Below are 24994 nucleotides of genomic sequence, written 5' to 3'. Positions count from 1 at the left end.
CCGGGCTCCTCCCGCTGTCCCCCAAACCGGGAATGAACCCCCTGAGCCCAGGGGAGCCCCCAGAGGCAGGCATTCTCTGTGCCCCAGCGCGGGGGGGGGGGGTCCCTGCGCCCCGCGGGCATGCCCCGGGACAGAAGCCCGGGCTCTGGGTGCCTGCAAGGCAGGAATAGTCCCGGCTTTTCCGAGAAGCCTCCACCTCTCCGCCGGTCTGCTACGTTTACCTGTGAGAAACAAGCTCACGTCTAGCAAAAACATGTTTTATTGGGGACAGAGTCAGCGGAGCAAAGAACACAGCGCTGGGGGCAATGGGGCACCCCCTGCCCCAACAGGGGATTATTTTCATAGAGCAACCAGGAGATATCATTAGTTGAGCGAAAAATGGCGGGTTTTCACCTCTTCACACCTGCAGAGCTCCTTTTTCTTTGTTTCTCCCAGGCTGTCTCTCTCAGTACTTTTCCACTGCCCTCTCGGGGGATTGGGGGGGGCGAAGTCCAGGTCTCTCTCCATCAGGAGTTCTTCGCTTAACCCTTTTCTGCTGGCTTCCATTCCTCCCCAGCCCCCCCCACCCAAGTTCCCCTTTACATGACACCTAACCACAGACCACTCCCCATCCTCCTCCTTGCCCAACTCCCCACCATGCCCAACCACATGCCTAACTTGTGACCAAAGAAGCCTTGCTTGACTGTTATAATTTTAGCAACACTAATTTTAATAACAGCTTTAGCCTGACTCAATAAAAGTAATTGTTTAATTACTTTTAGCAAAAGCAGAATAATTCCGTTATTTATCACAAACCACCCTGATTTACGGATGAAAGACTTCACAAGCTAAGGGTTGTAAAGCAGGTATGTTTATTCAGCGCCGGGCACATGGGGAATCGCTCCGCCACAACAAGCCTGTGCCCCCCCCGCCGCTCCCGCCTTACTTATATGTTACAAAGTGTTGCATATTCATGAGACGCTTATACATATTCACAACCTCTCCCCGCCTACCCTCCCTTCTTATTATAATTAGGTCTCCTCCTCCTTGCGGCTGCGCAGTGAGTTCCTTTGGTGCCTGGGCAGGGGTCGTGAAGGGCTGGGTGGTGGTCGTGGGAGGAAGTATCTCCTCTTCCTCACTGCTGAACTTTTCATCCTGAATTCCTGCGCAGTCTCTGTCGCCTCCTGGACCCGGGCTAAACCGCAGAGCTGGTTTGTGCTGGTTGTGGGGTAATCTTCTGCTGACACCCACTTACTTAGGGGTGGAGGGGAGGCTTTGTACTAAACAGGAGATAGCGGCTGAGCAATACAAACATAGCAATATCTATCTCGTGCAAGCATAATACCAATTTTGGTTAATATCCCATTTCAATCAGCACTGCCATCTTTGCCTACCTGAAGCCCCCTCCATCTCCTCCCCATCTCTGGACCTGGTGGTGTCAGTTCTGTACTCGGTGGTGCCTCCAGCAGTGAACCCCCTCATCTACAGCATGAGGAACCAGGAGATGAAGGACGCACTGAAGAAGCTGATTCACTCAGCTGACTCTCAACAGGGATAAGCCGCCCGTGTCTCTTCAGAAGTCATTTCTAATTCTTATCTGAAACCTTCTGTGCAGTAAGCATTTTATTTGTGAAACTCTTGTTTGTTCCTAAAATGTCTGTATCCACTCCTCTTCCTCAGAGACATGAACCAGCCTCTCTGACAGAGAGGCTTTTGTGCATGTGTCTGGTAGGACAGTACAGCTGGCCTTCCTAGTCACATATCTGTAATAAAACAATTTTTTCAGTGCCGATATCTGGAGGTTGGTCTCTTCCTCCCAAGCTGAGGTCAGGAACAGGCTGAAGGAATTGCCCCTCTGAGCGTGCTGCTGTGCTGGGGTTCTCCAGGGGTTCAGGGCAGGAGGGCATGGGGGGATGTGTTAGGGAATAGGCCTGTGCTGCCCCTTCACGTGGGGGTGCCCAGTGCAATGGAAATGATGGCTGATCCATGGGGATCTCCCTGGGACCATCTCCCCGTGGCTTTCAGCCACCACTGCCCTGCAGAGCAGCACCGCCAGCTCAGGGCCGTGCCTGAGGTGACATCCCGCGACAAGAGCAGACCTATTTCTGGAGGCACCAGTTTGGGCAGCTTTTCTCTCGCTGGCACAGCAGGAGCTGCCTGGGGAGCCCCCAGTGCAGGAGTCTTGTGCTGGGGAGAGGGACGGGCACAGCGGGGCTGCCAGCACTGGGCAATCAGGATCTCTTGGAGAGAAGAGCAGCAGAGAGAGGGAGACGCTGGCCTGCGTCTGCTCATGGCATGGCTGGCGCCAGCCCTGGGGCTGATGGGGAGGCTGAGAGCCCTCTGTGCCCCAGGAGCTGCTGTGACCTTCCGAGGGGCTGGGGCTGTGGGGTGAGTGTCCAGAGCTCTGCAGCACCCTGCGCTGGGCAGTGCCCTGGGGCCAGCCAAGACTGGGATGTTGTACTGGGCTGGGATGGTCTGGGGAGAGTGTGGTGGGCATGGGGAGTGCTGGGGAGGTGCTGGGCTGCTGTGGAAAGTGCCTTGGAGAGAAAAACACCAGTGTACATCTTATACTGTGTGAAGATGCAGGGTGAGCACTCACACCAGGGGATTTGTGGTGCGGAGCCAGGGCTCATGACAGGGATCAAAGATATGAAGGCAGAGGAGAGAGGGTGCCACTTTGTGCTCTTGGTGGCATGGCCAGACTGGAAAGGTGGCCCAGGACATTCATCACCCCCCAGCCTATCTAGCTGGTCATTTACAGCACTGGCTGCTCACCCAGGTTTATGGGTGAGCGTTGCTGCTAAACCATCTCCATCCTCCTGCTGGTCTCAGTGCCTGTATGGGGGGACCAGCCAGCCCTGCCCGGCCTCTCTCCTGGTGCAGACCCTGGCAGACTGAAGAGAAGGGAGGTCTGTGAATGCCCACATGGGACACAGCTGGGGCTGGGAGAGTGTTGGATACTGAGGGAGCCTGCAAATAGTATGTTATGAGGTTATGTCTTGCTGGATCTACGGGGGGGACAATGAACTGATTGCTCTCACTGGCATCATAATGGGGAAAACTTACCCTGACAACAAGTAGGCTGGGGGTGTTTAAGAAGCTGGGAGGGGACACAACTGGGACAGCTGACCTCAGCTAACCAAAGGGATGGTCCATACTGTATGACAGTGTGCTCAGTAATAAAAAATACAGGTAAAGCATAAGGGAAGATATTTGTAGTGACAGAGCTTGTCTTCCCAAATAACCTCTGTGCATGATGAAGCCCTGTTTTCCTGGAGATGGCTGAACACCTGCCTGCCTGTGAGAAGTAGTGAATGAATTTCTTTATTGTGCTTGACACTTGTACACAGCTTTGTTTTATTTATTAAACTGTCTTTACCTCAACCCATGAGTTTTCTCACTTTCACCCTTCCAATTTTCTCCCCCCTCCCACTGGGGAGGAGTGAGTGAGTGGCTGTGTGAGCCTAAGCAGTCTACTGTGATTAGTCCACAACATCTCAGCCTCTCTAGATCTCCCTGGATGGCAACTCTGCACTCCAGCATATTGACCCTTACTTCCACAATTCAGTGGCATCTTCAATCTTAGTGAGAGTGCACTCTTTCAGTTCTTCCATGTCCTTGCTAAAGATGTTTGCCAGGACAGATCCCAGGGTGAACACTTGCAGTACTCCATGTGTTACTGATCTGCCTGCAGAGAAAACTTCATTCACCATGAACTTCTGAACCCCACCATCAAACCAGCCATCCAGACTGTAATGTCCTTACTTGGGCATCTGGCCAGGCCCAAAGAGTGGTGGTGAATGGAGTTCAATCAAGCTGGTGGCCGGTCACAAGTGCTGTTCCCCAGGGATCAGTATTGGGGCCAGCTCTCATTAATATCTTTATCAGTGATCTGGATGAGGGGATCAAGTCCACCATCAGTAAGTTTGCAGACAACACAAAGTTGTGCTGGAGTGTTGATGTGCTGCAATCTAGGAAGGCTCTACAGATGGGTCTGGACAGGCTGGAGTGATGGGAAAGGCCGATTTTATGAGATTAAAGAAGGCTCATTGTCAGATCCTGCACTCTGGGCACATCCACCCCATGCAAGGCTACAGGTTTATGCAAGAGTTGCTGAAAAGCTGCCCATCAGAAAAGGACCTGGGGATGTTGGTTAACAATTGGTTTAAAATGAGACAACAGAGTGCCCAGGTGGTCAAGAAAACCAATAGCATCCTGCCTTATATTAGAATTTCTGTGGCCAGCAGGATTAGGGAAGTGATCATCCCTCTGTACTCAGCACTGTGAGGCTGCACCTTGAATAGTGGGATCAGTTTTGGGCCCCTCATTACAAGAAAGACATTGAGGTGCTGCTGTGTGTCCGCAGAAGCATATTGAAGGTGCTGAAGTCCTATGAGGAGCAGCTGTGAGAACTGGGGCGTTTAGCCTAGAGAAAAGGAGGCTCAGGAGAGACCTTATCGCTCTCTAGAACTACCTGAAAGGAGGTTGTAGTGAGGTCTGGGTCAGTTTCTTTTCTCATGTAACAAGTGGAAGGACAGGAGGAAATGGCCTCAAGTTGATTCAGGGCAAGTATAGATTGGATATGAGGAAACATTTCTTCACTTGAAGAGTTTTCAAATGTTGGAAGAGGCTGCCCAGGAAAGTGGTTGAGTCACCATCCCTGGAAGTATTTCAAAGACATGTAGATGTCGCACAGAGGGACCACATTTAGTGGTGGACTTGGCAATGTGATAATGTCTGGATATGATGAACTGAAGTGTGTTTTCGTACCTAAATGATTCTATGATTCTGTGACTGACAGGGAAGATGGGGAGTGAGGCATGGCCTGTTTAATGTGGCTCACATACATGGAGCTCCTCTATGGGACACTTCAGGTTGGTGCTTGTCATAAAATCACAGAATCACAGAATGGTTTGGATTGGAAGGGACCTTTGCAGATCATCTGGTTCCAACTCCCTGTCTTGATGATTAATTTCTATCAGTTTGTTTGTTTATTTGTTTTGGGTTTTTTTTGTTTGTTTGTTTTGGTTTGGTTTTGTTTTTTTTTTTTTTTTTTTTTTGTTTGTTTGTTTGTTTGTTTGATTTTTTTTTCTGATTCTTCAGTGTTTTTCAGAGTAGTCACAGAAAAATAGCAAGTACACCAAAAGAGATGCTGTGTGAATTACCAGTGAAAATCAGGTGAGCTACCCCCATGCCTGTGACTCCCTGGCAAGGAGTCTGTCCTGAGAAGGGGATCCAGCCTCTGCCACTCTCTGGAGAGTGCCCATGGCTCCTGGGGACACAAAAGGAGACTTTTACAAGAGCAGCCTTCATGTGAACTGCTTTGGAAGGGCGACTTGAGGATGGCTTACATTGCAAATACTGATTGAATTGACATTGACCACCATGTCTACAACACAAGCAGAGTGCTACCTTGCACTAATTTACACTTGGTCAGGTTAATTCTCTTTCTTTCTTTCCTTCTTTCCTTCTTTCCTTCTTTCCTTCTTTCCTTCCTCTTCCTTCTTTCCTTCTTCTTCCTTCTTTCTTCTTCTTCTTCCTTCTTCTTTCCTTCTTCTTCTTCTTCTTTCTTCTTTCTTTCTTCTTTCTTTCTTTCTTTTCTTTCTTTCTTTCTTTCTTCTTTCTTCTTTCTTTCTTTCTTTCTTTCTTTCTTTCTTTCTTTCTTTCTTTCTTTCTTTCTTTCTTTCTTTCTTTCTTTCTTTTTCTTTCTTTCTTTCTTTCTTTCTTTCTTTCTTTCTTTCTTTCTTTCTTTCTTTCTTTCTTTCTTTCTTTCTTTCTTTCTTTCTTCTTTCTTTCTTTCTTTCTTTCTTTCTTTCTTTCTTTCTTTCTTTCTTTCTTTCTTTCTTTCTTTCTTTCTTTCTTTCTTTCTTTCTTTCTTTCTTTCTTTCTTTCTTTCTTTCTTTCTTTCTTTCTTTCTTTCTTTCTTTCTTTCTTTCTCTTGCGTTCTATTCTTTCTTTGCTTTGCTTTCTTTCTTGCTTTCTTGCTTTTCTTTCTTGTGCTTTCTTGCTTTTCTTTCTTTCTTGCTTGCTTTCTTGCTTTTCTTGCTTTTCTTTCTTTCTTGCTTTCTTTCTTTCTTTCTTTCTTTCTTTCTTTCTTTACTTTCTTTCTTTCTTTCTTTCTTTTCTTTCTTTCTTTCTTTCTTTCTTTCTTCTCTTTCTTCTTTCTTTCTTTCTTCTTTCTTTCTTTCTTTCTTTCTTTCTTTCTTCTTTCTTTCTTTCTTTCTTTCTTTTCTTTCTTTCTCTTTTCTTTCTGTATCTTTCTTTCTTTCTTTCTTTCTTTCTTTCTTTCTTTCTTTCTTTCTTTCTTTCTTTCTTTCTTTCTTTCTTTCTTTCTTTCTTTCTTTCTTTCTTTCTTTCTTTCTTTCTTTCTTTCTTTCTTTCTTTCTTTCTTTCTTTCTTTCTTTCTTTCTTTCTTTCTTTCTTTCTTTCTTTCTTCTTTCTTTCTTTCTTTCTTTCTTTCTTTCTTTCTTTCTTTCTTTCTTTCTTTCTTTCTTTCTTTCTTTCTTTCTTTCTTTCTTTCTTTCTTTCTCTTTCTTTCTTTCTTTCTTTCTTTCTTCTTTCTTCTTTCTTTCCTTCTTTCTTTCCTTCTTTCTTTCCTTCTTTCTTTCCTTCTTTCTTTCCTTCTTTCTTGCTTTCTTGCTTTCCTTCTTTCTTGCTTTCTTGCTTTCTTGCTTTCTTGCTTTCTTGCTTGCTTTCTTTCTTGCTTGCTTGCTTTCTTTCTTTCTTGCTTGCTTTCTTTCTTTCTTGCTTGCTTTCTTGCTTGCTTTCTTGCTTGCTTTCTTGCTTGCTTTTTTTCTTCTTTATTTCCTTTCTTTCTGCTTGCTGCTTGCTTGCTTGCTTTCTTGCTTTCTTTTTCTTTCTCCCTTTCTCCCTTTCTTCTCTTTCTCTCTTGCTTGCTTGCTTGCTGCTTTCCTTTCTTTCTTCTTTCTTCTTTCTTTCTTTCTTTCTTTCTTTCTTTCTTGCTTTCTCTTTTTTCTTTCTTTCTTTCTTTTTCTTTTTTCTTTCTTCTTTCTTTTTTCTTTCTTTCTTTCTTTCTTTCTTTCTTCTTTCTTCTTTCTTTCTTTTTTCTTTTTTCTTTCTTCCTTTCTTTCTTTCTTTCTTTCTTTCTTCTTCTTTCTTCTTTCTTTCTTTCTTTCTTTCTTCTTTCTTCTTTCTTTCTTTCTTCTTTCTTTCTTCTTTCTTTCTTTCTTTCTTTCTTTTTTTTTTCTTTCTTTCTTTCTTTTTCTTTCTTTCTTTCTTTCTTTCTTTCTTTCTTTCTTTTCTTTCTTTCTTTCTTTCTTTCTTTCTTTCTTTCTTTCTTTCTTTCTTTCTTTCTTTCTTTCTTTCTTTCTTTCTTTCTTTCTTTCTTTCTTTCTTTCTTTCTTTCTTTCTTTCTTTCTTTCTTTCTTTCTTTCTTTCTTTCTTTCTTTCTTTCTTTCTTTCTTTCTTTCTTTCTTTCTTTCTTTCTTTCTTTCTTTCTTTCTTTCTTTCTTTCTTTCTTTCTTTCTTTCTTTCTTTCTTTCTTTCTTTCTTTCTTTCTTTCTTTCTTTCTTTCTTTCTTTCTTTCTTTCTTTCTTTCTTTCTTTCTTTCTTTCTTTCTTTCTTTCTTTCTTTCTTCCTTTCTTCCTTTCTCCCTTTCTCCCTTTCTCCCTTTCTCCCTTTCTCCCTTTCTATTTTGCTTTTTTTCTTGCTTTCTTGCTTTCTTGCTTTTTTTCCTTGCTTTCTTTCTTGCTTTCTTTCTTGCTTTCTTTAGTGAACATATGGACAGATTCAAAATATGCTTTTGGTGTAGTCCATGTCCATGGAGCTCTATGGAAAGAACGAGGACTATTGTCCTCCCAGGGGGCAAATATTAAGCATCAAAAGGAAATCTTACAATTGTTACTGGCGGTTCAAGAACCGGCCCAAATAGCAGTCATGCATCTGTAAAGCACATCAATCCAGAAATACAATAGTAGCAGAAGGAAATAGATTGGCAGACCCAGCTGCTAAGAATGCAGCTAAACAGTGATGGTTACAAATGGCAGTAATTCCTACTAGAACTGTAATTCTCCCTAAGGAACCACCAACATATTCAAAAGAAGATGAGAAATTAGCTCAATTCCTAAGTGCAGAGAAAATCCAGAGGGATGGTGGACAATCTCTGAAGGTCAGGTGGTTGTGCCCCCATTAATTATGAGGGCAATACTAACAGGTAAAACATCAGGAATGCCTTTGGGGTGTAGAAGCCCTGGTGACATTCCTGAAGAGGCACATAGTAGCAGGAAGAATGTTAGAAATGGCTAAATCAGTTGCTGCAAACTGCAAACTATGTTTAAAGAATTATCTGGTGGTACAAAAAAGGGTTCAAATGGGTAAATCAAAAACAGGAGTAGAACCTGGTGACTATTGGCAGATTGATTTTACAGAATTACCCAAATGCAAAGTTTATCAGTATGTTATCTCTAGGATTGACACTTTTTTATGGATGGCCGGAAGCCCTTCCCAGTCACACAAATCAAGCTAAAGAAACAGTTAAGTGGCTTTTATAAGAAATAACCCCAAAATTTGGGGTGCTCATTGGAATATCTTCAGATAGGAATCGGCATTTTATAGGAACTGTGGTTCGGGACATGAGCAAAGCTCTAGGGATGACCTGGGTCTTGCATGCTCCCTGGAGACCACAATCCAGTGGAAAAGTAGAAAGAATTAATTAGACTTTAAAGAGACAAATTAGCAAAAGAAGTCAAGAGGCTAACTTGAAATGGCCTCGAGCACTCCCACTGGCATTACTGCATATTAGAATACAGCCGAGGAGTGAGTTGTCAGCCAGCCCCTATGAATTACTTTATGGAAAACCATAAGAGACGCTGAAACCCAATCCAAATATGCATGTAACAAGAAAACAAGTGTATAATTACTGGCTTTCCTTTGGAAAAACTTTAGTTAGAGTCTGGAGGGTGGTGGTGTGGAATCCCGTACAAGACTTCCAACCTGGGGACTATATCTAATCTATATTACCTACATCCCAGCAAAACCCTGGACAACCTCCAGCCCACATTCCGTACTATTTCTAGCATGCTCAGGTCTCACACTATCCCGTCCATCCTCATTAACCATCATCCTCCTTCCCCTCCTTTGATTTGTACGCAGATATCAACCCCATAGTCCATGGACCACCCCTGTGAAACGTCCACAGAATGTCCACTGAGTTCTTTTAGTCCATGACCTGGGTTCTCTCTGTGCTGGTGGTCACTCGGGACAGTGTTGCTCTGCTTGATCACCCTGACCCATAAGCTCGCAGAGGCCCATCACTTGTCCCAAGGCAGAGCTCCAGCCATTCCCGTCACTCGCTCTGTCGTAAAGGGCAACTGCCCCTCCTTGCCTTACAGGCCTGTCCGTCCCTGCCCGCGCTCCTGCTGTGTGCTATCTCACACCCACGCTGCTCTCCACATGAGCCTGTAGCCCACTGGAACCACACACAGACGTCTAATTCCTCCTTCTTCACGCCCCGCACATCAGTGCACTGGCACTTCAGAGAGGTGCCCGGCAGCACTGATTTCCCAGAAAGGATGTCACAGGACCATCAAATTACAGTAAAGTTGACGTTTGGAGGGACAGGACTGGACCCAGTATTGACCCTTGTAGTGCCCCACTGGTGACCAGCCTCCATCGAGACCTGATGCCACTGACCACCATTCTCTGGGCTCGGCGGTTCAGCCAGGTTTCAGCCACCTCACTGTCTGCTTCTCCAGCCTCTGCTTCACCAGCTCATCGATGAGGATTCTTTGGGAGACAGTGTCAAAAGCCTCCCTAAAGTCCAGGTGGACAATTTCTACTGCTCTACCAAGGCAGTCACACACTGGAGAAGTTTATCAGGTTATCAGATAGGAAGGACATTTCCTTTTCGTTGGCTGTGCCCTGGGCCTCTGTGTATATGTTGGGGTCTGGCACTTGGAGGGCTGTGATGTTGTGCCATTGTCCACCCCATACAGATTTGGCCAGCTGAAACCCAGGGGACATATGAGGGAAATGTTACAAATGCTTTCTTTGCTTGATAGCAAGGAAACACTAGTGGGCTCTATCTAACCTCTTCAACCTCCATTGCTCTCAGCTCTGTTTAGATGCAATGGAGACATTAAATGTCTTAATAGAAATATGTCTTGGAAACAATTTCTCCATTCAAAATATAAATAGGAAATGTGTTTTAGAAATGGATGTATAAGTCTATATTTTTGAAGAGGGAATGAAAGAGTCATGGGCTTGTTGGTGTATTCAGGTGTTTCTGAAGTTCCTCCCATTACGTTGCCAGTGAGAGCAATCAGTTCATCGTCCCCCCCATAGCCCTGGCAGGACATAACCTCATAAGGCACATTTTGCAGACTTCCCCATTATCCAACCCTTTCCATACCCCAGCTGTGTCCCATGTGGGGATTCACAGACCGCCCTTCTCTGCGGTCTGCCAGGGTCTGCACCAGGAGAGAGGCTGGGCAGGGCTGGCTGGTCCCCCCATACAGGCACTGAGACCAGCAGGAGGATGGAGATGGTTTAGCAGCAACGCTCACCCATAAACCTGGGTGAGCAGCCAGTGCTGGAAGTGGCCAGTGAGAGAGGCTGGGGGTGATGAAATCTGTATCCCATATGAGCCCCCAGTTGTGAGAAACAAGCCCACGTATATTTCAAAATATGTTTTATTGGGGACAGAGTCAGTGGAGCAAAGAATACAGCGCTGGGCGCAATGGTGCAACCTGCCCCAGCAGGGGCTTCTTTTTATAGTTCCAGTCCTCCTTTTTGCACCCACACAGTTCCTTTTCCTTGGTTTCTCCGAGGCTGTCTCTCTCTCTCTGTACTTTTCCACTGCTTCAGTACTTCTTATCACAAAACAGGCAGCTGCTGAGTGGGGGAGGCATCCAGAATATTATATGTAGCCTTTCGGTTTAAACATGAAATCAAACAAAGAACAATGCAACACAACCAAGCCAAGCAACAACTCCACTTGCTTTCCTTCCCGCGCCTTTTCTTTGGCATTTCCAGTTGGTCTCGGTGGTCCTCTGGGTGGGGGGGGTTGGTGGAGGGTGTGAAGTCCAGGTTCCACTTCATCAGGAGTTCTTCGCTTAACCCTTTTCTGCTGGCTTCCATTCCTCTTTACATGATACCTAACCACAGACACCCCCCCCATCCTCCTGCTTGCCCAACTCCCCACAATGCCCAACCCTATGCCTGACCTGTGATCAAAAAAGGCGTGCTCAGCTGTTATAATTTTTAGCAACACTAATTTAATGACAGTTTTAGCCTAACTCAATAAAAGTAATTATTTCATTATTGTTAGCGAAAGCAAAATTCTACCGTTACTTCTCACATAGCGAATCCTTCAAGGTGGGAGTGGTTCTCGGTTGGTTTGTGACATCACTGGAGTGGGGGGGTCCCTGCCTGGTCAGTGACATCACGGGCAACTCTGTGAGATGGGGGTTCCCTGTGGGGCTGTGACATCACTGAGGACCACGTGGGGTGTGGTGCTGTCCCCACCAGGGTGCTGGCATCACAGGAAACCCACGTAGGGTGGGGGTGCCCTGCTGGGTTGTGATGTCATCAGGCAGCCACGTGGGGTGGGGTTTTCTCTGATGGTTGTGATGTCACAGAAAACTCATTGGGTTTGCTCACCGGAGTTCTGATATCATAGTGTACCTTTGGGGTTCCCCTACCATGTTTGTGATGTCACAGAGGACCCTCTGGTGTTTCCAACCACAATTGTGACATCATAGAGGACCCTTGGGGTTCCCCACCAGGGCTGTGACATCATAAAGGACCTTTGGTGTTCTGCATCAGGATTGTGATGTCATAGCAAGCTCTTGGGGCTCCCTACCAGTGTTGTGACATCATAGTGGACCCCTGTGTGGTGGGAGTGGTCTTATGACATCACAGGGGAGCTCATGGGGTTGAGGTGGGGATCCACAATGGAATTGTAGTATCAGAGTCTCACTTAGTTCTGATGGGGATTCCCCAACCCTGGGTTGTGATGTCACTGGTGGGTTATGACATCCCTGAGGGGGTGGCTCCCCTGCCTTATGATGTCACTCATGACCCCACCTCCCAGGCATGGTGGCATGAGGAGAATCACAGACTCCGGCAACTCTATAACAGTCAGAAATCAAAATCGTTTATTGCTGATACATGTGCGCTTATATGTCTGCCTAGCAACTGATCACACATAAACAGAAGGCTGGATTGGTTACATGCATTCCTCACACACTGTTCACAGGCCCAAGACTAACGTTTGATTGGTCACTACCCTCTGTCCATTATACACCAGACAATTCATTGGTTACAAGTTAGTTACTGGTATCCTAAAGCCTATTGGTTAATTAATCTTACAAGCACAAACACAATGTTCTATACACTTTTAGTGCAAGGTAGAAAACTTTCCACTGTTTAAGAAATGACCAGAGGTTTCCCATCAAACATAGACTGGCATGTTTTCTTCAGAAAAAGCTCAGCATCCTTATCTTGTTTTTCTACATTCCTGTTTATTACTCCCAAGGCTTCTGGCTGATGAAGGTCAAGATGTTCTCATCATTCACCAGCTGTAGAGCTCTCTCAGTTCTCCTTCCTCTTTTCACGTCCCTTTTGTGATGTAGCCAAAGTCTTGCTCCTGTCCAATGTGGCCGTTGTCCTCCAAAAATGATCCCACAGTGGCAGAGGAGAGGAAGCTCTTTGACATGGATGAGCAATCTGGGGGGCCCTGAGACCCCTGAATCCTCATTTTGGGAGGGGCCACAGGGTCCCCTGACACTGCCCCCCAAATAATTTGAGGGGGGTTTTGTGTTTTTTGAACCACAAGCCCCCATTTGTGGGGTGCTACAGTGTTTCCTGCCAACCACCCCCAATTATATTTTGGCTGATCCCTGATCCCCTCCAAACCCCCATTTTGGAAGGGTTGGGTGGACAGTTTAGCCTAGCAGGAGAGTGGAGTTCTGAAACTAAGAATCCAGGGGTAACTCAGCCTACAGCACCTCCTCCTGAGCTTCAACAGGACTTCCCATCTGCACACGGTGGGCCCTCCGCGGGCAGATCAGTTGTTCCGGGGGAAAGGGGGGATTGGGAGCCGTATTCTGATTTATACCCATGGAAGGAGACTAGGGAAATTGTCCAGCGTAGTAAACAGGAATGAAATTATGGCCAAGCTCCAGTGCAATGGGCACGGAAGGACCGACGGCCCCATGCGGAGCTCCAAGTATTTTGGAAAAACCAGTCCTCACAAACAGTAAAAGCCTTAATTGACACAGGAGCGGAGGCCTCCTTGATATATGGGAATCCAAAGAAATTTAAAGGACAATCTGTAACTATTACAGGTCTGGGAGGGAAACAAAGTAAAGCTGTACAAACTGAAATTGAAATGAAAATAGGAAGCCTCCCAAAATGACTGTATTCAGTCATGATTGTCCCCATTCCTGAATACATAATCGGAATAGACATTTTGAAGGGACTAACTTTGAATCTCCTTATTCAGCCCTCTGTTTGTATATTCACCACAGCTTGTTAGTTGGAACACCATCAATCTTTTCACGAGATGGGCCATCCTTCAATAAAGCTGTAAATATTTCCTTCCGAGAAACTCTGTTCTCACTTCCTTTAGGGCTGTCCCGAGTATCTCGGTTTCCTGCACTTCCTCGGGGGCCCCATTCTCCAAGATCACCTAGCTGCTGTGTTTTTTCAATTATCTCATCAATGGGATTTCCTGTCTCATTAATTAAGAGAGTCATTGTTACATTTTTATATGCTGGCGGGGCAGTTTTAAACAATCGATTCATATGAGTGACTGACCAGGCAGCTTGCACCATCCTGTCAGGGTCTCCTATAAAGATTGCCAATTTCATCCCTTCCTCCTCCACCCGCTGTATACAATCTCGCAAAGTACACCAGGGAAGTTCCCCACCTGGCCAATCATTCTCCGTGGGGTATTTATTATTACATCCCCGGGCGGCCAAGGTTAACAAATTTGTATCCTGAGCATTATTTCAGAATGCTTCTTGCACAAAGGAGTCAGAACTCAAAACTAAAAACTTCCTAGAATCCCCTGGATCTAGGGTTACCCCTGCTGCTCCCTGATCATGCAAAGGCACCATCCAAGAGAGCAGGGGTTCCCCCAGTCTCTGCTTAAATCTTTCAATTATATCATTTATTTCATGCTGAATAGAATCTTCAATCACATCCTTCCTTACTTGTTGCCCATTAGTATCCAATTCTATTTTCCATCTCCACACTGGTTTTACATCCACAGGTACATCTGAGGAACCAGCCTCATCAGAACCCGTAGAATCCCAAATATCTCCATCCCATCTGTCAGGATCCCACTGTACCCCTGCTTCTGCAATCACAGCATGCACGTTCCTATGATTTACTCATCCCCTTCTTTTCTTATATTGTGCAACCCTTACTGCAGCTCTTTCAGCTACAGTCTGATAAGGATCCAACTTACCGGCAAGCACCTTGTTTTGACACTGTACCATTACAATTTGATTCTACAAATCACACATCTGTCGCTCCATGTGGGAGCGCTCTAACAGCAGTTTTTCTTTCTGTCGGTGCTGTTTCTGATATGCTGTTAACAAAACCCATCCCCGTCTTCCTGAACACACAATTTCTTTTCCTTTTTCGATAGATAATTTTTGGATATATTTTAATACGTCCAGTGGTTCAGCTTCTTTTAGCCGACTTTCCCACTGTTCACATGATCCTCCGACCTTAGCCCACTCAAGTGCCAGTGAACTATAGGGAAGGTCTTCCCACCCAGGAATTTCAGATGGAGCTGATTCATTACGTTTAGATTAAAAAAATGACATTTTGTTCTTATCCTGTCCGTGATGCCAAATTTGTTTTGCCAATTGACGGGGTTAACACAAAGGACACAGACACCAAGCTAAAGAAATAGGCCCATTTTACTTTAGTTTAAAGCAGCAGAAAGAATAAGCAAGGTAATGCACCTAGTCATTACGACATAAAGCTAGCTATAGTGATTAAGAAAGATACATCACCAATTGCCCTCCTACTTTACCATCACCCCGACCCGTGCATCAGCTGGGGAGCCCCGTCACAGCGAAGGGTCGCAGAGCCTTTCCCGGCAGCTGGGAAGTCCCACGCAGGGCGTCCGCTCGTAGGGGAGGTCTGCGTCTGTGCTGTGAGAGGGCCCGGCTTTTATACAGTTTAACAAACAAGTCTATACAAAACGCACAGGAGATATCTGGTAGATTGACGTGCCTCACTCAGGCATGTCCGGATCTGGCCAGGATCCGGGCATGTCTGAGGAATTTCTGTTTTTCTCTACATTTGGGATTTATAGTTACTTCCTATTGTTTACTTATAGTTCCCAGGGATTGTTGCCAGGGTTGCATTTTCATGCTGATAAGATGTTGGTTGCTTCAGTCTGCTGATAAGATGCTGATTGCTTCATTCTGCTGATAAGATGCTGATTGCTGGTCAGGGAATTCACTCAGAAGTCAACTTTGGTTTGAGGCCGATTGTTTGGGCCTTTTCTGTTTCAGTAGGAAGTGGCTTTGCTGCCCATCAGCAAGTTTCCTCTGGCTTTGGATATGACGGATGTCGTGATGAAGATCTTCAGACAGGAGAGGTTACAGAGGAAAAGGTACCTGGGCCCGTAGAGGTCTCTTTCAGCAAGGACGAGGGGAACAATCAGCAAGTTTCCCTCTAAGATCACCAGGCACAAAGCCAGGAGAGTAATTGCCATTAGGTGTTCCTGATGGTAGAGGGAGGAGTAGCCAAAGAGAAGGAACTCTGTGACGGTTGCATGGTTCAACATCTCAGCATCCGAGCTGCAATGAGTGAGGGCAGATGGTCACTGTGGGAAACAGATTCAGGAGGTTAAAAGAAGATGAGACAGAGCAAAAGAGTGTAGAAGGATAAGACATTCATACAGAGATTGAAAGGAGAACAAAAGAAACAAGAGGAGAATTAGCCTAGCGCAAGAAGGCATCATTTTATGCACTAAGAGCAAACTTAGTATGGGGGCTAGAGTAGGAATCCACTGTAAACTGTATGTAAGATCCTGTATTTGAGCTCTTTCCCCAAGAGTCACTTCACAGTCAATGCAGAAAAAATAGGGATTTCTCACTTGTTTTTACTGTAGTTTATTTAAACATGTATTTTAGGCTGATCAAAAATGTATTGTAGTGAAAGGGAAAACACGTCAGCGAAGTGGCTTTAGCTTTTTGATTAGGTCAGAAACAGGGAGAAGGCGGCATGAAGATGGTGACAAACGCAGAGGTGTGTGGGAAGTAAAGGCAAGCAGGAGAGTTAGAGAAGAGGGAAGTTTTATTCCCTGGAAAGGGTTTGGTTTTCAAGGAAAACCAAAGCCCAACAGAGAAAAGAAAAACATGCTGTGTTTAAAAGTGTTCTGTTTTTTAAGACTGTCTTTCCATCCACGGTTGACCTTTGCCAGGTAGAACAGAAAAATTATAAACAGATTCCTCCTCAGTCAGTGACAGCTTCGTTGCTGAAAACCACTTTGATAAAACATTCTCGCTGTCAGAGGGAAAAATAAGAATTAAAAAGCAAAACAGGAGAGGAAACAAGAGGAAAAATCTAAGGGTTCCCTTTTTCCAGGAGCCTCAACTTTACCTTCTCATCCCTGACTGTTACATCCCTGGCCAGCTCTTCTTTGTAAAGATGAAGTCCCACAGGGCACTTCACCTCACAGGTTTCTCAGTCACCCTTATCAGGCAGATGTTCTCAATGCGCTCCAAACCCGCCTGCATGGCTTGCACCTCACTGTATTGCTTTTAATGCTTGCATGCAGCTGGTTCATCTTGACTGGGGCGTCTCTCACAAGAGAACAGTACGAGGAGTTGCAGGGCACTGCCAATACCCCTCCTGGAGGAACTGTGGCTTCTTGGGGGTCTGGTACTGATAAAGCTGTGGGTCTGGACCCAGAGGGGAAGCAGCCCTTTGGGAGGGAGCTGCAGGAACGCATTTAGCTCTGCCTGGGGATGGACAATGAGTCATCTGGGAGCTGAGGGGTCAACAGGAGAGGGGAGAACATCATGGGCACCACTGCGGTGGGTGGATGTCTGCTACAGATCTCCTGATCAGGAAGAGGAAGTAGATGAGGCCTTCTTCAGACACCTCCTCTCTGCTGACATCCCACCTGATCCGTGCAGCAGTCGAGTCTCATTGCCAGCCCTTCCCAACCTGGGAGATTGGGAGGTATTGTACAGTAGTCATGCTCTTGGCATTGCTCATCCCCATAGAATACTACCCGAGGAAGAGTCCTGAGCAATGTGAGAGGGACAGGATCTCCCATCCCAGGGGCTGGAGGTGACCAGTTTGTCCTTTCTCTTAACATAACACATCCATGTTCACACAGAATCTCTTCCTGTAAATGGCATTTGTCTACCGGTCATAATTTTCTCCGGTTTTCTGCTCTAACCAGCCCCTGGGGAGCTTTTCTCAATAGCAGCCTCAGTGGGAGCCATTAACAGTGCAGGAAACTTTGGAGTTTGTATCTGATACTGACTCACTGAGAGGTTTCATCACCTACCTCTCAGTGCCTGAGGTTGATGGACTTGTCTCCAACCCCTCCTGAGGGGTCATTAAAGTGCCTTGGGCTGTTGCTGTGGTGCTGAGCTGGGCCGGGCTCCTGGGCCGGAGGGAGCTCCTGGCAAGTGGGCAGCACTGCAGAGAGACAGCTCTGCCCAGGAGCAGCTCCTCTGCAAAGCGCAGCAGGGCTGGGGGCACTGCCTGCAGGCACCCAGGGCAGAGCAGCGAGGCACACACAGCTTCAAGGCAGCCTGGGCTGGGAGGCTGCTGAGAGCTCCGAGGAGGAGAAAGCGCCAGGGCCCTGGCCACAGTAAGTCTGGGGGTGCAGGGCAATGCAGCTGCAGCTCGGGGAGGGATCTGGGGAAGGCGGCAGAGCCGCCAGGAATCTGCCTCCTGCCTAGAGGAGGAGGAGGAGGAGGAGGAGGAGGAGGTGCTCCTGAGCAGGGCTTCCCTGGTGCCCCCTGCGAGGGCCAGGGCATGAGGGCTGCCTTCTGGCGGGGCCGGCTGCAGGGGTGTGCAGCCGGGTGTGCAGGCAGGGGTGCCCAGGGCTGTCCTTCCCAGCAGGGTCCCTGCACCCCAGGGGGCTGTGTGCTGGGGCAGGGACTCTGCCGCCTGCCAGGGTCAGCACTCAGCCTGCCCGGGGAGCTCCCCACGGCGCTGTGGGGAGAAGCTGTGGGGGGAAGGAGAGACCCCCGCCAGGGCAGGCTCCTTCTGCTCTCCAGAGGCTGCTGCTGCGTGGATCAGGGATGCTCACAGCTCCAGATCACTCTGAGGACTTTTGCAGACGTTCTTTCTGAAGAAGGATATCAAGGCTGCTTTTACTTGAAATGCAAAGACCTTTTCTTTGAGATTTGTTTTTTGGTTGGCTGGGTGGGCATTGCTAGATTTTTTTCTCCACTCTAGTGGAATAACTCAGATCTCAGTTGTCTTTAGGATTCTCAGTCGCTCCTGAGCCCCTGCACCTAGACTGCTGCCCCTGGGCAGTGTCCTGCTGCCAGGAGGGGTCCGCAGGGCAGAGCTGAGCACAGGGCGGGTGGGATGGGGGCTGGCAGCACTGACAGGGAGGAGATAAGGGGACAGAGAAGCGGCTCCAGGCAGGGACAGCTGCAGGAACCAGAGATATGGACATGAAGGGAGAGGGAGTTGCTGCCAGGAACGCTGTGGGAGGGGGGATTCGGGCACCTCCCTGCCATTCCCTGCAGTGCAGATGCCTTCCATGGAGCAACCCCCTGTCCAACACAGCCTCTGCCCTCAAGGTCATGGGGCACCTTCCCAGCGGCCTCACCCTTGAAGAGGAGAAACTACCCAATACCCAACTGCCTGTCCCTTTCTGTCTCCAAGAACACGAGCAGTGTGGTATTTCTTCATTTTCCTCCTCCTGTATCTGCTCCCCTTACTGTCATCCCTGGACTTGCTGGGATGGGGGGTGGTGGGGTTAAGCTGCAGTTCAGAGCCCAACCCTGTGGGTCCTGCTGTGCAGATGTGTCCATGGGAGTAAAGTCTCCTCATAATCTGTGGGTAAAACAAAGGACCCAATTCTCTCTTCAGGACACCTCCATTTTAGGACATTCAACTCTTGCTCTGAGGGGTTCGTGCTGGGCTGCAGGTTTCTCTCCAGGTGGGCACAGCTTTCCCAGGACATCTCTGTGTTATCCAGCAGCCCCAGGGAGGAAACACCTCAGTGCTAAGGCCATGGAAATGCTGCTGGGTGTCTGCACACAGGCAGCTGCAATGAGCCCTCTGTGTCCCTGGCTGGGAGGGGAGAGCTGAGATCCTCCTCAGGTGTGATGAGAGGGGCTGAGGGCTTTGGAGAGCTGTGCTTGGAAACTGGATTCCTCTAGTTCCAGCAGTGCCCTGTTTCCATCATCCAGCTCAAAATGGTGTCAGCAAAGGGCAGATGAGACCAGGGCTGATGGACAGAGCAACTCTCCTCACTCTGAATTTCAGGACAGCCCCTTGGTCACTCAAAACATACAATGTTTCAGTAGGAGTTCAGCAGAAATGCCATAAATTTCTGCCTTAAAACCACTCCTCATGTGTAGTGGTGCATCAAAAACGGTTTAAAAAATCCAATATCCCCACAGCTATGACTTGCAGTAAGGTGAATTGGGAGCAAAAATGCTGAACATGAGTGGATTTAATCTGTGATCACACATGTTCCGATTTATCTATGGCTGTCTGGCAGATCTGACTCCTCCAGAGCTCACAGCAGAGCCAGAGGACTTCATTAAAAGGGAGAGGCAGTCACTGAGAGATATGAAGTAGGTTTTATCTCAGACAAGTCTACACTAACATTTCAATGTCTTTTCCTCCATGGACAGTGCCCAATGACCAGTGGAAGCAATTTTTCAACAGTAGCTCCATCACCGAGTTCCTCCTCCTGGCATTTGCAGACAGACGGGAGCTGCAGCTCCTGCACTTCTGGCTCTTCCTGGGCATCTACCTGGCTGCCCTCCTGGGAAACGGCCTCATCATCACCGCCATCGCCTGCGACCACCACCTCCACACCCCCATGTACTTCTTCCTCCTCAACCTCTCCCTCCTTCGACCTGGGCTCCATCTCCACCACTCTCCCCAAAGCCATGGCCAATGCCCTCTGGGACACCAGGGACATTTCCTACTCAGGATGTGCTGCACAGGTGTTTTTTTTCTTTTCTTTGCTACAGCAGAGTTTTCTCTTCTCACCATCATGGCCTATGACCGCTACGTTGCCATCTGCCAACCCCTGCACTACGGGACCCTCCTGGGCAGCAGAGCTTGTGTCCACATGGCAGCAGCTGCCTGGGGCACTGGGCTGCTCAATTCTCTCCTGCACACTGCCAACACATTTTCCCTACCACTCTGCCAAGGCAATGCTGTGGACCAGTTCTTCTGTGAAATCCCCCAGATCCTCAAGCTCTCCTGCTCAGGATTCCTACCTCAGGGAAGTTGTGATTCTTGTGCTTAGTGTCTGTTTAGCTTTTGGGTGTTTTGTTTTCATTCTTTCTTCCTATGTGCAGATCTTCAGGGCCGTGCTGAGGATCCCCTCTGAGCAGGGACGGCACAAAGCCTTTTCCACGTGCCTCCCTCACCTGGCCGTGCTCTCCCTCTTTATCAGCACTTCATTTTTTGCCTACCTGAAGCCCCCCTCCATCTCCTCCCCATCCCTGGACCTGGTGGTGTCATTTCTGTACTCGGTGGTGCCTCCAGCAGTGAACCCCTCATCTACAGCATGAGGAACCAGGAGATCAAGATGCCCTGAGGAAACTGGTAACAGGATGAATTTCAGAAACAATAAATTACTGTATTTTGTGAATAACTTGAAATGTAACTCATTACAAAGGAGGGCACAGTATGTAGGTTCTGTTGGGGTTTTGGGAGTTGATTTTTTTTGTTTGTTTGTTTTACTTTACATAATATTCTCTACAAAGAAGTGTGATTATTTGTCGCTTTATAATTTGGCAATCTATCAAGATTTGTGTGACTGAGAGACTTTGTAAATGAGGACCTATGCTCTCTTTGTGTTTAAACAAAATAAAGGATACTGCAGCAGATATATTTCTCTGAGATCCTTCCTCCAAGCTGTTCTCTGGATCTACTGGGACAGTGCTTGTGTGCAGAGGTGGAGGGGAAAAACATCTTGGCAGAGCAGTGCTTCCAGGAAGCAAATGCACTTGATCTTTCCTAAGCTGCTGGTTTTAAACTTCCCCTTTCTGCTCCTGAGCCCTTTTATTGGCCTATGATCTGAGTGCTTCTGTGCCGTGGTCACAGTCCCACGATGTGGCAGTTCTGTGACCACAGGCAGGGACAGGCAGTGGGCACTTCTGTGACAGAGCTGGCCTTCAGGACAGTGTTTCCATCAGACAAGGGGATCTTCTCAGGGCAATGCAGGAAGGTTTAGGTCTTCTTCCAGAGTTGCTCTCAAGAGCATACCCAGGAAATTGCCCAGAAGAGAAACCACCAGTGAAGACTGGAAATGTGTGAATGTGCAGGGTGGGGGCACACAGCAGTGTCCTCACACATTCAGGCTCCTGTGAGAGACCTGAAGGCCCAGCAGAGCAGGGGCTGGGCTGTGCCCATGTGCGCTGGGCACCCCGGGGAAGCTGCCCCAGGGCAATCACCACAGACCAGCACATAGCAACCACCATTTCCAGCATGGTCCTCTCACCCCAGCTCAGAGAGGCTGTTTATCTGTCTTCAGAGGGACACAGAAGGATTAGGTCAGAAGTCCAAATTTGCATTGTGTCTCTCTGCTCCATCACCCTTCCTTGGCTGTCTGGCCCCTGCCTTCAAATGCACAGAATGAAAGGAGCTCCCTGGGGATCATCTCACCTGCGCACTCAGAAGGGGTTCTGCAAGCAGATGACACTGCCCTTCAGAAGAAGGCATTTATCACCTTTCAGAAGGCACAGAGCACATCTAGGGAGTGTGAATGCACTCAGAGGCACACATACCTTCATCTTTCACCTCTTCCAACTTCCTTTACAATTGATTGAAGCAACTAACAAGAAACAAAAGTTCTTCCTCGTAGGTACCACCTCTGCTCACAGCAGTGTCAGTGCTGGTTTTGGCACCTTTTGCAGGTGCTGAGTGTTTCCCGCTGGTGGCCACATCCTAAGGTCAGTACCGGGCTGTGTGCCACCCACTTCTCTCTGCAAGATTCCCAAACTGGCAGGTCTGTGCTGAGAAGGCAGCTGCACCCTGGCTAGGGGTATTGATGTCATCTACGGTCATCATCTCATTCCTGTCCCAGATACAGTGCTGTGGCCCCAGTAGAGTGGGCCACCTCTTCTGTGATTTCACTGGAGCTCTCTGTCTTGGTTTGGGCTGATATAGAGTTAATATTCCTTTTCAGGGACTAGATGAGTGCTGTGTTTTGGATTTAGCTTTGGGTTTGGTATGGGAAGAATGCTGATAGCACACTGATGTTTTCAGCTGCTGCCGAGACTTCAAGGACTCTCTGACTCCCATGTCCTGCCCGTGCGCAAGGGCACAGGGAGCAGGGAGGGAGCACGGCCAGAGCACCTAGACCCGAACTGGTCAGTGAAATATTCCATATCATGGAAGGTCATGCTCACTATATAGAGGAGGGGTGGTTGGGAAGGAGCTCTCTCGCGTCCGGGATTGCAATTGTGGGATCTTGGTATCTCGGGGTCGCTGGCCGGGAACGGGCTGGATATTGGTTGGCGGGTGGTGAGCAATTACGCTGTACATTGCCTGTTTATATATTTCTTTTTGTTTTCCCCCTATCATTGTCATTGTTCTCGTTTTATTGCTGTTATGAAACTGTTCTTATCTCAGCCTGCGAGTCTCCCTTCACCCCTCTAATCCCCTCCCCCATTCCCAGGTGGGGAGGGGGAAGGGAGGGTGATTAGCTGCGGTGGTTGGCTGCTGACCAGGCCCAAACCACGACACTCTCTTGCAGTGACACCATGACAGTCCTGCTGTTCGCGGTCACACCCTTCTTCTGAGATCCAGTCCTCACCTTCCTCTGAGGGTAGGCTGAGGGACTTGGGCTTTTTCAGCCTAGTGAAGTGGCGGCTCAGGGCACTGTAGCAGTAGCCTGCAACTGCTTAAAGGGTGGTTTCAGAGATGATGGAGCTTTTCTTGGTAGTGGGAAGAGAAGGAAAGCTCCACAAAGTGCAACTTGGAAAATTCAGTCTAGATGTGAGGGAAGGAAATCTCACTACAAGGGTTGCATTGTGGCATAGAAGGTGCCCAGAAGGACTCTCAAAAAGCCCACAGCACTGTTTTTCAAGGAGCAGCCAGCGAGGGTGGAGAGATGTCAGTGAAGGTACAGAAATGCTGGGGTGACAGCTCGGTGGGAAAGCAAGATGGATGTCAAAAGCCTGAAGGGAAAAAGGTGCATAAGGGAGGACAGTAGAAGGAAGCCTGCAGTAGTGGTGCCAAGGGCTCTGGAAGGGCTGAAAAGGCCACACAAGAACAAGCTCTTTGTCCCTCTTAACTATGGCAGTTCGCCTCTGTTGACTGAGAGCCTATCAGGATAAAATCTTATTTTCAGGTTCTGAAATTTGTTTTGTCTCTCTCCCTTCTTGGGGAAGCTGGGGGTGTTGTGCAGTTTCCCTACATGTGACATTGCTCACCCTCACACCCCACTGCCCCCAGGAAGAGCCCTGACCCACACGTGAGGGACAGGACCTGCCTTCACAGGGCCTGGGGTCAGGGCTTGGCCTTTCTGCTTCACAAAACAAAACAAGGGGTTTTTGCAGCTTTACAGCCACCTGCACAGTGCCTTTGCCTACCTGCAACCACAGCCTCCAATTATCTGCTCTAACGAGTCCATGGGAGGCTTTGTCAGTAATGGCCCTCAGTGGGGCCAATCAATGCTTCAAGGTACTTTGGGTTTTCTTCTGACTTTGACTTCTTGAGTATTTTGCTCAGTCTCCTCTCAGTATCTGAGGCTCATGGACTCAGGGCCAAACACACCATGGGGCTCATTAAAATACAGAATGTCCTAACAAGCCATGCATTTTCCTGTTATTTTCTGAAGTCTTCAAGACTTCGTACAGCTAATTGAATAATTTTGGCATGTAGTTAAGGAGGAACATTTCCAAATATATCTAATAAAAATGATTCTTCATTATAAAGAGCATTTTATATTAATTTCAGTTTAGAGAAGAGGTGATAACAACATTCTGTCTCTGATATTGATGCACAGTGTCTCCTCTGGGAGGTCTGGACAGTCCCTTGGGGTCCAACATAGATGGACAACCTGGCTCCTCATTGCCCAGTCTCACCATTTCTCACATTGGCCCCTGGGACTTGCATCACTTCTCCTTACATCAGTCCTTCTCCACTGATCTCTGCAGCTGGATGTTACAGGTCCTTTGCACCAGCTCCCACTGCTGTCCTTAGAGAACTGGCTGCCCACAGGCACAGAAGGGTTTTAGTTCCTTGGAAACAAAGAAATCTAAAGTATGATAAAGCTTCATCAACAGTAAAAACACTTCACAAGCATATGCTAAGTACAAGATATTGCAATGAGGTTGCCATTCTGCAAGGTCTAATGTCAGGAGAAATACTTTAATGTACTAGTACACAAAGATAGTATAAACAAAATTAAAGGTCTTGACTAGGAAAAACAGAGGCTGTTTGAAAGATTTTACTCCCTCTAGTTCAAACAACAGCATAGGTGAGAGTTATCTGAAGGAACAAAGAATAAAGGGAAGGAGAAATCTGGAGAATAATGGAAAAGGTCCTTTGCCTCAGGGGTCTGCATCTGAAAAGGTGACATGAGAAATGTTCAATTGTATCCCTGGACAGGTGCAAATTCATGAAAGATTAGAGAAATTCAGTACATGGATAAACCAGGCAGGATAGTGGCAATGAAGTTAGACTGGAATATGGATATTTCTTTGGCATATGCCTGTTAAGAGGTCATGGGATTGGTAGAGGCTTCTTGTGGGAGAGGACAAGCCAATGTTGCAGCCAACTTTGAAAGATCCCACAAGGGCCACCCAGGGAACCACAGGCTGTACAAGCTCTCTTTGGTGAGGAGTGTGCCGTC

The 24994-nt window shown here is 47.4% G+C and overlaps 1 protein-coding gene across 1 annotated transcript in view; it reads right to left on the bottom strand.

Annotated features, from left to right (window-relative positions):
- LOC122153118 (olfactory receptor 14A16-like) overlaps positions 1-24257 on the bottom strand; it is a 524294-nt gene extending 500037 nt beyond the window's left edge. The window contains exon 1 of the mRNA XM_042789220.1: positions 24225-24257. Coding sequence (XP_042645154.1) covers positions 24225-24255 — 31 coding nt within the window. The 5' untranslated portion in view covers positions 24256-24257. The remainder of the gene's footprint in view (positions 1-24224) is intronic.
- Between the last annotated feature and the right edge of the window lie 737 nt (positions 24258-24994).

Source organism: Tyto alba, unplaced genomic scaffold (assembly GCF_018691265.1).
Source record: "Tyto alba isolate M040663 unplaced genomic scaffold, T.alba_DEE_v4.0 Super-Scaffold_15, whole genome shotgun sequence".
NCBI lineage: Eukaryota > Metazoa > Chordata > Aves > Strigiformes > Tytonidae > Tyto > Tyto alba.
Note: the sequence above shows the minus strand (reverse complement) of the source record. Positions and strands in the feature narration are given on the sequence as shown.